The sequence below is a fragment of the Anser cygnoides genome, chromosome 6, assembly GCF_040182565.1.
Source record: "Anser cygnoides isolate HZ-2024a breed goose chromosome 6, Taihu_goose_T2T_genome, whole genome shotgun sequence".
NCBI lineage: Eukaryota > Metazoa > Chordata > Aves > Anseriformes > Anatidae > Anser > Anser cygnoides.
The window spans coordinates 8,202,512-8,215,907 of NC_089878.1; the positions used below are offsets into that span (position 1 = coordinate 8,202,512).

The window sequence follows — 13,396 nt, forward strand, 5'->3', positions numbered from 1 at the left end:
GAACCACACAGGGTCTAGCTGACCTCACTATTTGAGCATGATCTTGGAGTTATGGTAAATGACTGAATAAAAAAATGAGCTCAGTCCTCAGCAATGGTCAAAAAGTGGGTTGGTAAGAATAACCTGTCAGCATTATTTGCATGCATCCATGCTTTTTAACTCCTTCAAAGACCTCTTCCTTTTCAGGCTCTAGCACTTTCCCAAGGTATTTGTTTAGGTATGTATGAATTTTGTTTTAAAGTGGCAGACTTGACTAAGTTGCCTAGAAGAGGTAGCAGGCTTACTGATGAGCAGTTCTTCTTGCTTTTCAGCTGTAGCTCCCTTTGAAAACTGGTGTCATCTAATCACCTTCCAGTCCTCTGAAGCTTAGGTGAATTTTGGCAAGGTGTTATATACAGCAGTCAGTAATTCATAGAATCACAGAATTCATAGAATCACTAATTCCAGCCCCCTGCCATGACCAAGGACACCTCCCACCAGACCAGGCTGCCCCAAGCCCCAGCCAGCCTGGCCCTGAACACCTCCAGGGATGGGGCATCCACAGCTCTGGACAGCTTGTGCCAGTGCCTCACCACCCCCTGAGTAAATAATTTCTGATCTAAATCTACCCTCTCTCAGTTCAAAGCCATTGCTCCTTGTTCTGTTCACCAGTTTTGTTCCTGTAGTTCTCTTGTGTGAATACCATCCAAGCCTGGAGACTTGTTCATTTACACAAAGGGGAGACAGACAGCCAATTACCTCGAGAAAATCCTGTTTGTACAGGACTTTTAGCCTCGTCAAGTGGTAATACTCTCAAATTCTGTAATAACCAAATAAATTCCCAGTATATGTTTTTCCTTCCTTCTAAAAGCCACGAGGATCTTTGTCAGGTTGTTGTGACCATTACAGCATTTGGAGGGGAGATCCGTACTTCTGGTTGCTCTCCTGATTCCAAGTTCAGTGTGAACGAGTGCTTGGCTGCTGTTGTGTAAGGCGCTAGCAGTTGATCTTTCATTGTGACAAGTCTGTTTACTCTTTGGTAATATTTTCCAAAACACTGTCATTTTCGAACACAATGCTGACGTAATTTGTATATGTTTTTGTTTAGGGCATTGCAACAACATTCATTGCTTGGCAAAAGCTATCAACCAGATTGCTGCAGCTTTATTTACCATCCACAAGGGAAGCATTGAAGACCGTCTAAAAGAATTTTTGGCTGTATGTATAATTTAATTTCTAAAGATAGCTTCTCTAAAAAGAGGGAACTCTGGCTCCCTACTGTCCCCCAATCCATTTGATACATAGTTCATCTTTCATAGATCTGTCATTAAAGTGTCGATGTGTTTGTGATTCCAAAGTGTTGTCTTGACTGCAGTAATCAGCCATGAGTGATCTTAATCACAAGTACATACTATAAAGATTTAGACTAGCATGGATGGATATTGATAAACAACGATTATTGCAGTAGCAATACTGTTTCATACTGCAATGTTACCTGTTTTTGCGTAGTTACAGATTGCAGAGAAATTGAGATTGTTGTATTATGCAGTCTTGATTTTGATTAGCAGGAAATCAGATGTAAGTTACTTTTTTTCAAGTCTAGCGATAGGTTTAAATTCATATTTTAAGAAAAATACCTGTTGACTTCAGGAAGCACTTCCAAATTCACGTAGAAGTTGAAATTGTAATTTGGGATGTAATGCAACTAATTTTGTAAAAGGTTGGTTTTGGTGCACAAAAAAAAAAAACACACAAAACACATAGTTAATAGCAGTGTATACATAAATTAAATCTAGTGATAGTCCTGTAGCAGTAGTCAGTTGTGTTCAATGTTAGAAAGTAACAGTGGCAAATGACTACTGGTGTCATAATTTTTTTTCAATATGACCCTTTGTTTATTAGCATTTTAGCACATACCATCTTTTGCATTGAGTAGTCTGGGGACTGGCAAAAGAAATGAGCAATGCAGATAAAGTCACGATTCTGTCTAGCAGGCTTTTCCCATGAAGTATTGGATTCTTTTTAGTTTATTTTACCTTCTCATGGAAGGTAACTCCAGAGTGGCTTTTTGCATTGTACCTTTTGACTTGTCAGCCCTCCTTACACAGTAGCTGTCTGGTAGCTGCATGTTACAAGGATATTTGGGGAGAGGAATTTGTTACACTTTAGTGTAGGTTGAAGATCAAAGTTTCTGAAATCTTTAGTGCTGCTTAGAAAAGAGCCAGAAGCCCGTAGGTGCTGGAGATGTGTTTTAAATTCATTTTGGTGTGCTTCTTAACTAGAAATAGAATTTGTAAAGTTTATTACCCACTACTTGAAATGGCTGAAATGGCAGCTTCACTTCAATTTTTCTAAAAAGCCACTGATTCTTGCTTTTGGGTGCTTGTCCTCGAACTGAGACAAAACATTCCCCCACCTCTTATTTTTGGTGCCTTACAGAGTTACGAGGTTTGGGTAATGGTAGTTTCCTGTAACAAGAAGACCACAGAAGCAGTTTTCATTTTTTTTCCTTCAAAGGATCTTTCCCTCCTGGAAGCTCATTGCATTTTGTTAAACTGAAAAAACCTTTAGCCATTGACCTTGTCTAATGCAACTGCTGGCTGTAAAAGATGAAAGAGAGATGGTCGTGTCAAGTTGCGTACATTTGACAAGTGAAGGAAACCAGTATAGTTTCATGTGATAAAAACACTTCTGGTATGAGGTTTTTCAGTGTTCATGAACTGGTTTCAGACCACTGCTTTTGCTGCACAGACCATGACTTGATGGTTCAGATATTTTGTTAATCTATCTTTTATGACACCTTTTATGTACCACTTACTGTTAGTCTGAAAGGAAAACATCTCTCTAGAAGAAAATGTGCTGCTGGAGATGATCTGCTTTCCTGTCAAAGTTAGTTAAATGGGGAAAAAAACTTCCTAGGTTATCTAGTACTGATGAGTATGTGCTAAGATTCTTTTGAAGCAAGCATATTCACTTTATGCTACAGATTTTGGTGAATATTTGTTCCAGAGGAATGCTGAGTTAGATGTTCAAGTTAATATTTTAAATTTAAATCCATTTCTGATAAATGCGGTTTAGGCATATTGCTGTTGCTTGGTATGAGTGCATAAAAGATTGTACATCTGAAAGTTGAAAAGAGGTGTGTTTTTTTTTCCCTCCATGTTTCTGTAAGGCATGAAAACATGGTTTACAAAATCATCTGCAGATTATGTATTTTACAGTATTCTGTAATCCTGAGCTTGTTTATAGCTGACTCTATGTATAAGTTTCTAGAATATCTGGTTTCTAGGATATCTTTATAAAAACTAGTAAAGTGAGGTTGCTCATGGTCTATAAAAACATGATTCATTTACAGTCAGGGTGACATTACTTCAATTAAACATACAGCTTTGAAAGTGAAACAGCTTTTCATTCTGCTACAAAATGGTATAACTTCAAATAGTGAAAACTCTACCTTTTCTAATGTAGTAAGTTTATAAGCATATTAGGAAAGTGATTTTTTTTTTTTTTTAACAAGTGAGATCTTGTTCCGTGAGGCATCTGTTACTGACTTCAGTAAACTTGACTACAGTCAGCTTAGCTATTTTGAATACAACTACAAGTTCTTCACAATAAACGAATTGGCTTTTCTTATATTAAAATAGCACAAACTGCTTATTAAACAGTCCAGAAGTAAACAGAAATGTCTCCATGAGAGTGAAACCCGGTGATGGTTAGTGCCCTCAGGTTTATTTTCCTTTGTAGTTGCTAGTAAGGTGCAGTGCTATCGGATAGGTTATCAATGTATTCAGATGGGTGTGTGTGTGTGTGTGTGTACGTGTGTATAGTAAAGTAGCTGAAGCTGATCAATGTTGTTGTTTTGTTTTTTTTTCTTATTGCTTTGAAATACTCAATTTATGTAGCTTGCATCGTCTAGTCTACTGAAGATTGGCCAGGAGACAGACAAAACTACTACGAGGAACAGAGAGTCTGTTTACCTACTGTTAGACATGGTAAGCGTTTGTCCATTTTATTTGTGTTATTAACTGAAAAAATAGTCTCCACATCACATTGTTCAACAAGGAGCTTCAACAGTCATGTTTGTTGTTGTAGTTCATCAGCTAGTAGAAGTAACACTTGATGTCATTCTTGTTGGCATTCTAATGTCAGGAATTAATCTTTTTTGTTCCCCCAGCACCGACACATTTTTACCATTGTCTTTGTTGCCTAGAGCATTGTATCACATTGTTCAGATGATTTGCATTGTTGATTTAGTATATACAATATTAAAATAAAACTTTGCATTAAAGAAGTGCTGTTCAGATCATTGGGGGTAAAAGCCTCTTTGCTGGGAGGTTTTCCTTTTAATATTCTGTATATTGTGAAAATTGAAGGAATGATGCATGGTTTTATGTATACATATGACTAGCTTTGAGGAGCAGTGAATTTATAGTAGTCTTTTTCTCTCGTGTCTGTCCCCAAACTTTGTATTATTTCTTTTTGCTATGAAAAATGTCGGTGGTGTGGTACAGACCAGAGATACTTATATTGAAGAGATTATCAGCAGCAACCAGTAGAAGGTGTTCTGCAAAATCTTGTGTTTCTGGTGTTTTTCAGATTGTGCAGGAGTCTCCATTCCTGACAATGGATCTCTTGGAGTCTTGTTTCCCTTATGTCTTGCTGAGAAATGCATACCATGCTGTCTACAAACAAAGTGTCACATCCTCTGCCTAAGTATCTACTTTCTGGAGATAAGACATAGCACGCATCTCTGTGGCCTCAGTTTTATCTGTAAACTGTGGAGCTATTTTACTTTATGGCCTGATGAACAGTTTTGTGGATTATAAACTTTTTCCATAAAGTTGTATTTCTGATCAGTGGTTTCTTAATATGGTTGTACTACAATATAAGCTTGGTTGATTTTAGGTTGCACATTCATGGAAAAATCTTTTTTTTTCTCATTTCTTCCTTTTTTATTTTAGAGCATCAGTTATGTTAAAGAAATACTACTTCTGCTATATGTTTTTGATATTGATCATGCAAAACAAAAATTGCTTGTTTATTTCCCAGAAGAAAAATGTATTTAGTGATTATTTTAGATAGTGTAGCTTTCATCTGTGTGTAAATTATTTCATATAGGGAGAGTTATAATCTTGTACCTATTGTTCTTATTGAAAACAAATATTGGATGTGCATTTCTGTGAAGTAATTACAGCATTTCTAGTTTTATTTTGAAACATTCACCAATCTATGTACTATGACACTATCTAACATAAAATGTTATAGGACTGCTTATCCCTGGGACAGCAGTCCTCTCCTGATACCCTTAAACAACAGCAAGTGATGTTGTTTGTATAAAGCATAGTGGAAATTTTTTTTAAACTAACTTCTGTGGTGCCCTGTTGGCATTAACACTACCATTGTACCCTGCTGTATAATAAACATTCTTACACCTTTATCACATGTTGATAAAATGTTAGCCCTTAACCACTTTTTATATGTTTTAAATTTTTGAAATTCAAGTGTACCTTCCATAACATACAATAAACACTAGACTGTATTATCTGTAGGTGAATTATTTTTAATATAAATGTTATCCTAGTATTTTAAGCTTAAACTGTGCTGTTGTGCATTGATTTACATCTCACAGTTCATTAAATATCAATCCTTGGAGCTTTTATGTGAAGATTTCTTTTAATCCTTCACCTTTTGGCTTCTGTGATACTGAATCTTGTAAAAAGTGGAAGAAGGAATTAAAAACCAGTGTAAAAAGTGTCAGTTTAGTGCCATTATCCTTTGAATCTTACGTGTACGTAACAAAACAAGAAAAGCATTTATGCAGTACGTAGCGACGCCAGTTATACCCGTAGAAACAAGTGAATTGTTGAAGTATAAAACCTGAAATAACCATAAAACAGTGTTGCTAAAACTGTAACATCACCGAGACAGATACACAAAAGGCCTATTTTTAATCGATTGTGCAAATTGGCATGTGGGCTAGCATTGGCTCGTGTAGCTCAAAAGCTGACCGGCTGGCTGTGCTGTCTAAGCCACAGCGGGAGAGAGCTGCGTGGCTCTCAGTGGCACGGGCTCTGGGCATTGTATAGAGCCCCTGTTCTCAATGCAACTTACGTGCATGCTGGTAACTTTTTCTATTATGAAAGAGCTGTTGTAAGCTCAGTTACAATAGCTTCCTCTGTCCGGAGGAAAAAAGTACTGGAATAAAATTGTCCTAAGGAAGCAAGACAGTACATCCATATTTTTCCTAATTATGCTTTTTGTCTTAGAACTATAGAGCTGTTTTTAAAATTAATAGTTTAGTAACATGACAAATAAGTTTGTTCATAAAGAGGTTAGGTCAAATGTGAGACCTGAGAGTTTTGTTCTATATTTAAAATCTAATACGTTCAGATGTCTTATTAAGACTTTGATTGTAAGTAGCCTTTTGTGGAAAAAATGATGCCTATTTTCAAGACTGACCAATGAAAAACTCATGTTACTTGTGGTTTAAGAAATAACCTTTTTTGTCTTTTATCTTTTAAAGTTCAAAGGAATTGTATTTTGGTCATTTACCTCCGATCCTTATTAGCTTTCCACTATCCTAAGGTGTTACTGAACTAATCCTAGAAAATAGCTAATGTGTAACGAATAGATAACAAGTACAGTATCTCTGCAGGAAGCTACTTCCAAAGCAGTCCAGTGAGATTGTCCCGAACTTTTTGGACTTGGTAGTTTCTCTAGGAGCCCTTCTATGATTGTGCTATACTGTCTGGCACGTAAATGTCAGATGTCTTTTGAACTATCCTTCCTTAAGAGGACTCAGAGCAAGCTCAGAACCAAACCCAAGGTTTGGACTCAGCCATGAGAGGTTTGGGCTGTCTTTTAGGGGCAGGGGTTGTTCTTGCTTTGTTCTTACTGTATTGCTCTTACTTCTGGTTTCATTTTGGTTTCCTCGAGGCAACCTGTGTCTGTGCACTCTGTGAACAGTAATAACTCTGTTGAACCGAGATTATTGGAGAAGTTAGAGAAGGAGTATTTCTCGTCTGTTGGTGTTGTATATTGAGTCACTTCACGTGGCACTTGATTTGCACAAGCGCTTGTAGTTCTGAAGCATGAAGCACGGTGGCTGAGCTGGTCCCACGTGGAGCCAGTTTGGATTGGGTGTGTAACTCGTAGGTGTGTAACACACAGGAAAGAGCATGGAAGAAGAATGTCCTGTTGCTGCCCAGAAAACTATTTTTCAATTGAAGTGTCCATCTGGGTAAAAGATTACCACCAAAAATAATGGTTACTGGTAAACCTTTTTAGCAGTTCCTTTTCTAGAGAGGAAAAGCAGTCGGTAGTCCAACTGACACTCAGGCTATACTTCTTCTGATGCACTGGAGAATGGCATTCTCCCCAGAAAATGTTGAAATCGGGTGGTGATTTGAGGAAAGACAGGAGCCTTCAGCTGGTCATCATAAGCTTGTTGTAGGACTTCATAGCTTATTTATTCCGGATTCAAGACTTCTCGACCACAAGCCAATAAACATCCCTTGTTGATGAACTGTGTTTTTGCCAAATTTTCCCCAGTCCCTGGGATTCAGCACTGATGCACATACTGAAGGGTGAGTGCTGGGTGCCTTACCAGTAACTTACACATCCTGTAAGTACAATTATGTCTGCACTAATGCTGTAATATTTTTTGGTGAATCACTCTGTTGAGCTGAACCACACTCAAAGCTAGGCTTATAGATGTAGCAATTTATTCTGTTGAATCAGTTATTTTTTTCTTCAAATTGTTTTAACATAGAAATTCAAGCATCTTTTAATTCCATAGTGCATTTTGGGTACTACAGAAATTTACTTTAGTTTTATTGGTTGATAAATTAAGGATTGAATAAATACAGGGAAGCTGCTTTCACTTGAATACTTCTGGCTAGTCCTGAAACACTGACATGGCTTGCTGTGCAAAGCAAGGTAGTTTAAACAACAGCTACCCACATTTGATTGGTTTTGTGAATGGGAGCCACTGTTTTCAGGATTGTCAAATAACCAATTTTCAAAAATGTTCTAATTCTGCCTATTTTCTTCTTTAAGTACACATTTTGAATCATTTTTATGATAATTAAATCTCCCACTGAAATGACAAATTTTTTTTTGCTAGAAAACGAACACTTCTTGTGTGCTTTTGCTGTTTTTTGTGTTATGAAGTCTGTAGACATTTGTACTAATGCATAACAAAATGTACCACCACCACCCCCCAGGCCTGTGTCCAAAACCGTATCTAATTAGCTATTAGTCATGCTGTTTCTAGTGCTAGGAGGTTAAAATGACCTGCTGTCTGGATATAGTCTCAGTGTGTCTTACACAATTCATTAATTGAAAATGTACTAAATTCTGAATCAAAAGCATATGTTTTGCTTAGCATTACAGCACGGGGATTGGAATAGTTTCTTGCTTTGACATTCAGGATATTTACCTTGATGATGATTGTAGTTATCTTTAAAGAAGTGTTTTCTCAGAAATAATAAAGGTATTTAAATAAAAATAGTAATACTGACACCTGTGAGTACAGATGAGAGTTGCAAAGCTATTAGAGCTGAGTGCTTGAAAGCCCGATGCTAGTAAGTCTTGTTCATTTTCCATTAACAACGTAATTTCCTATCTTTTTGCTGGTCACTTGACGTTGCCACCAGAAGGCGAGGAAGGCATTCGCACATGGTGTCAGCCAAGTTTTCTGCTTTTCGCTCCCTGCCCTTCCCTCTATGGTTGTTGCTGTATGGGCTTTGAGTTTGGCTACATTTGAAGTAAACACAAATGGGCAGCCAGTGCAGAGAGAAGAAGACTCATGTTTAGTAAAAGCAGTATTATTTCTAAATTAAACCTAAATGATAATCTCTTTAATAGTAAGGACACAACAGTAACAAAACCAAATCCATTCGTTGCAGAGCCACACAGAGGAAAGAAGAATGAAAGTTAGAATGCCCTGTAAATGTGTCTTGGGATATATGAAAGAGGAGGAGTAAAAAGAAAAGGGAGGTAAGAGGGGAGCTGAAAGCAGTTATCAGAGTGCTTGGAGAAGTCAGAGACAATGTTGCTCAAGAACTCCGAGTCCATTTCCGAACTGAAGTCTTCATTCTGACACTTTAAGCATTAAATCCAGATCGTATCTCTCAGACTCCACAATTGCATTAAAAGCCTCAACAGAGATGACATCTGTTCTCCACTCCACAGACAAAGCAGCAAATTTGTCCAAGCATAGGATCGTGTGTAAATAAAGGATGCTTTAAAGTGTAAAATTGTGAGGCATCTTGAGTGAACATGTATTTGGAAAGCCCAAGCCAGCAAAACTGGATAGGAACATCTCTGTCATTTCTGTTACAGTGAAACCGTAAAGACTGCTGTTTGGATTTGGTTCCATTTATGCCTTTAAAGGGGAAGATAGGAGTGATGCTTAGCGATAGCACTACAGTGGGGTCAGATAAGCGAAAGGGTTTGTCTCAGCAGTTTATTATCTTGCATAGCAAAGCCCTTGGAGAGGCTAAGAAGCAGTTCTTAGAATTGTCTGAGCCTGTGACACTTGCTTTAAGCTAAACTAGGGAAATAATTGCACTACTACTTCCATAAGGATTTTTGTTTGAGTGCTAAGTGAACTGTTAACCTAATGAAAGTTCAGAGGAAAATTGTAACGATTACCCTGGAACATCTGTTTGACTTTTATCTGTAATGCTAATTTACAGTATTAAAATGACATGGCTAATAAATGATAACACCGAAGCCAGTTGAAACTGGTCGCAATCATTTCCAGAGAAGTGCGTGGAGTCAGTTCTCTTGATGTTAAATCTCTTCAGCTGGCGGGGATGGACACTGGCCCGTGGATTGTGGGACCGGGCTGACCCTTGGCACAGGCACAGCTGCCTGAGGCCTCAGATGCCTTTCAAGAAGGATCTTTTCCAACCAACATCACCTTGGAGCTTTTCAAAATCCCAGCGATTGCAGAAGATCCGAGCAGCCAAAAAAACAAGTTGCACATCAGTTTTGTTATTTTGCAGGTAGGTGTTGGGAACAGGGAAGAGTGAGTAAGGATGTAGCCTCTGGTGTAGCATCAAGGTGCCTGCACCTCAGCTTTTAGGTCTGCGTGCTGTTGAGCATTTAGCAAGCCCCTAGACGGCAGGGGGGAATGAAATTCAAGGCAGGGAAAACCATGCAGGAGCAGTGTAAAACCACCCATAGGCTCTTTGAGACAAGTGGGCCAGGGCGGTGAGAGGCCGGGTAGCTTCCAGCAGCGTTGGAGCTGAGATGCGAAGCAGACAAAAGCACTGCTGTTTTCTCCCGAAGGAAAGCTGCCAATAAAAAAAATCCAGTGGTGTTGGAAGATACGTTTCTCTGAATTTGTATTCCAATGGTTCCAGCGGGGGGACAGTCCACCCCACGGACAGGGGACTGGGTCATTGTAGGTGTAATTAGTGAGCAGGTTGAGCGTGAGCTTTCATAAGTCACAAAACTTTAATCAAATCTATTCCTATCCATTTAAATTAGCCAAATGTTTCTATCTATGGTTGTGAGTTATACTGCTATAAAAGGATTTGTGTTTCCGAATTTAGTAAACAAGCCTGTGGCTTCAGGGAGGGAAAAAGCAGCGTTCTTATAGCAACAGTCTAGAAATGTGTGAAAAACTAGGCTGACAAAAAGCTCATTGGGAGGTTTGTTTTATGGACCTCGTGAAAGTAATACTAGGTGAGGATAACAAAATGGCCTGCGTTTAAAAACTATAAATACTGTCTGGAAGAGTGCCACTAACTCTTTCCCTTGGCAGTGTTTGAGCTGTGGAAGTTCACTGAGTGGAGAAGTAAAGCAGCTTTAAAACATTTTAGTTACCAGCGCTGTCATCCCATTGTTTCACTTGTTTTATGTTTGGTTAAATAATACCATCGGGAACTAGGAGATAAACATTTCAATAGCTCCCTGGGCGTGATTCTTAATCTGCCACCACCAAAGTCGTCGTGGGATTAAGAATGATGATCTGAAAGTCACAGAGTTCCCAAAATAACTCCAACTGCATATGGGCCTCACTTAAGTCCCAGTATTTGCATTCAGCCCCACCCTATAGATCACCAGCTCTTCCCTAATTCTTACGAGTCTATACCTATTTTCTACCTTTGTACTTGGTTTAATAGAAATACAGCAGAAAAACGTGGATGCCCTCACAGAGTGACAGCAGCCTTGATAACTTGCACAATTTTTTAGACTTCTTGTAAGTCTGAAATGGGCCGATAAATGTCACTTGTGAAGCTAGAAGTAAGCATCAGGCAGCTACATGTGCGGAGCATCCTCTGCTGTGCACACTGCTAACCTCTGTAAGGGGGCTGGTGGAGAAAGCCTGCTATCAAGGCTCAGAGCGTAACAAATCGGCATCAGGGAACCTGAAAATCTTTGCTTGGGAGAGTTAAAATGTCTGCGAGTGTGGTTGACTTGAAATGCAGTTACTTTTACAGGATTAGATTTCATGGTTTTCTGTTTTCTAGATCGTTTGCTGTCTGTGCGTCTAGCAGGTGTGTGAGGGAAAGCTTTCAGGAAAGGCACTGTTTCTTGTCCTAAAATTGCTGAGGCTCCACTACAGACCCCTTGTCATCCCACTAGTAGTTGCTAAAAACAGGAGTAAAATACACACGGCTCCTATTTATTAGAAAAGCTTGATCCTAGAACATGTCAAACCCAATCAGCTCCCACTGAAATCAGTGGTAAGTCTGCGTTTCAGCACCTGGCAATGTGGTGCCGGTGCTGTAAAACTGGACTGTTTTTGCAGGTTTTATTTTTAGGCGTGGGTGTGATTCGGTACTTAATGCTGCTGCACGCTGCTAATAAATCTCTGTAAGCAGGAGCAGAGGCAGACTGCGGCAGTGCAACCGGAGAGGTTATAAATCTCAAGCAGCAAATTTATGGTTTAACAAAATTAAATTTGGAGTGGTTATGGCATTGAAGCTAGGCAGCTCAGGTTGTTTCTACAGAGGGCAGAATAGAAATGCTTCATAATGTATGTGATCTTATAGAGATTTGCAATTTTTGCCTTAAATACCCCATCTGGAGGTGATTATAACTCTGAGAGGGTTAAGTGGGTTCTGTTGTGTCTTTAGTATGGCCACAGTGGGAGGGAAGGATGTATTTTTTTTGTTATCAGCACAATCATTGTAACAGTGTACAGCATTTGTTGCACTAGAATAACAAAACTAAATGCACATCTAAACCGAACATCTGTACATAATGCTACCATGGAGGTTATCTCATATGCATAAATACTTGAGCAGCAGTTTTAAAAACACACAAAAAACTTTGTTAATCTTAAATCTGCAAGCCCGGGTGCTGCCCAGCTGACTGTGCTTTGGGTGTGTGTTCAGCCTAGTTCCTTCGCGCTGTTTTCTTCATGTTTTCTGCAATGTAGATGGATTCTGTAAATATTTAGGCAAACAAGGTAGTCCACAGCACTTGCAGTGTTGTTATCTGAAGGGCACACTTGTGGAACTGGGGACAAAGTTTCCGTTAACTTCAGTTTTTGATGCCTCTGAAAAGTCAGCTCTTCTGATGTTTCTTAGTTTTAAGTACCTATCTGACACTTTTAGCTTATTTTTTTTTACACTTTTAGTCATAAACATGCACAACTGCAAAAACATTATCTTTGTATGAATTCTTAAATGGCAAGAGATCTGTATACATGGTGATATGTCAGAAAAAGCACTTGTGTACTGTAAAAACACTGGTTCTGAGTGCCATCACAGGCTGTAGGTGACTTATTTACAAGAAGAATTACAGTGCACATGGTATTTCAGTCATTTTATAAAATTTGTAGCAATGAAACGCTCTCTGGTGTAAGTTTTGACTTTGTGTAATGGTCACAGGTTTGAGAGGCTACAGATTAAAGATAGCATTTAATGCTCTAAATTTAAGCTGTGCTCTCCCAGGAGAAAAGATGGGAGTCCCAGCCACTGCTTTCCTCCAATGTGCACCTACTGCATGCCAGACCCTGGGATGGGGCAAGTTGTGGACGTAATTCCAGCTGAACAACAAACAGGAGCATTTCTCTTTCAGCTGGAATCTACCATGCCTGAATTTGCACAGTTTATCTCCTGAAAGACTGCTGCACTTGAAACAAGATGGGAGGATTGTCCAAAAGATGCGTCGTGGGGCTCAGCTTTCTGTCTTCTGCTGCAAGTCTCTGGCGTGGCTGAACACTTTGTCAAGCACACACATCTTGCAGGTTTTCTGCAGCAAAACCCGTGCAATTGCCAGCGCCCAGATGGGAAGAGAGCACTGCAGGTAGGAAACTTCATTAGCAAGGAGGTGTAAGCCTCTGCATGGCCATGAAAGCTGGGAAAGTCATAAGCAGCAGACATATTCACCCTGCAAAATGAGACTTCAGTGGTAGATACACACATGTATATTGGTATATACATTTATACAT

At 39.0% G+C, this 13,396-nt stretch overlaps 1 protein-coding gene across 9 annotated transcripts in view; it reads left to right on the forward strand.

The window, feature by feature from the left end:
- Positions 1 to 5,631, forward strand: part of NCKAP1 (NCK associated protein 1) — a 60,127-nt gene extending 54,496 nt beyond the window's left edge. For all 9 annotated transcript variants that reach the window (XM_048058288.2, XM_048058287.2, XM_048058289.2 and 6 more), the window contains 3 exons: positions 1,088 to 1,197; positions 3,882 to 3,971; positions 4,576 to 5,631. In XM_048058288.2, coding sequence (XP_047914245.1) covers positions 1,088 to 1,197; positions 3,882 to 3,971; positions 4,576 to 4,692 — 317 coding nt within the window. In that variant the 3' untranslated portion in view covers positions 4,693 to 5,631. The remainder of the gene's footprint in view (positions 1 to 1,087; positions 1,198 to 3,881; positions 3,972 to 4,575) is intronic.
- Positions 5,632 to 13,396: the final 7,765 nt, after the last annotated feature.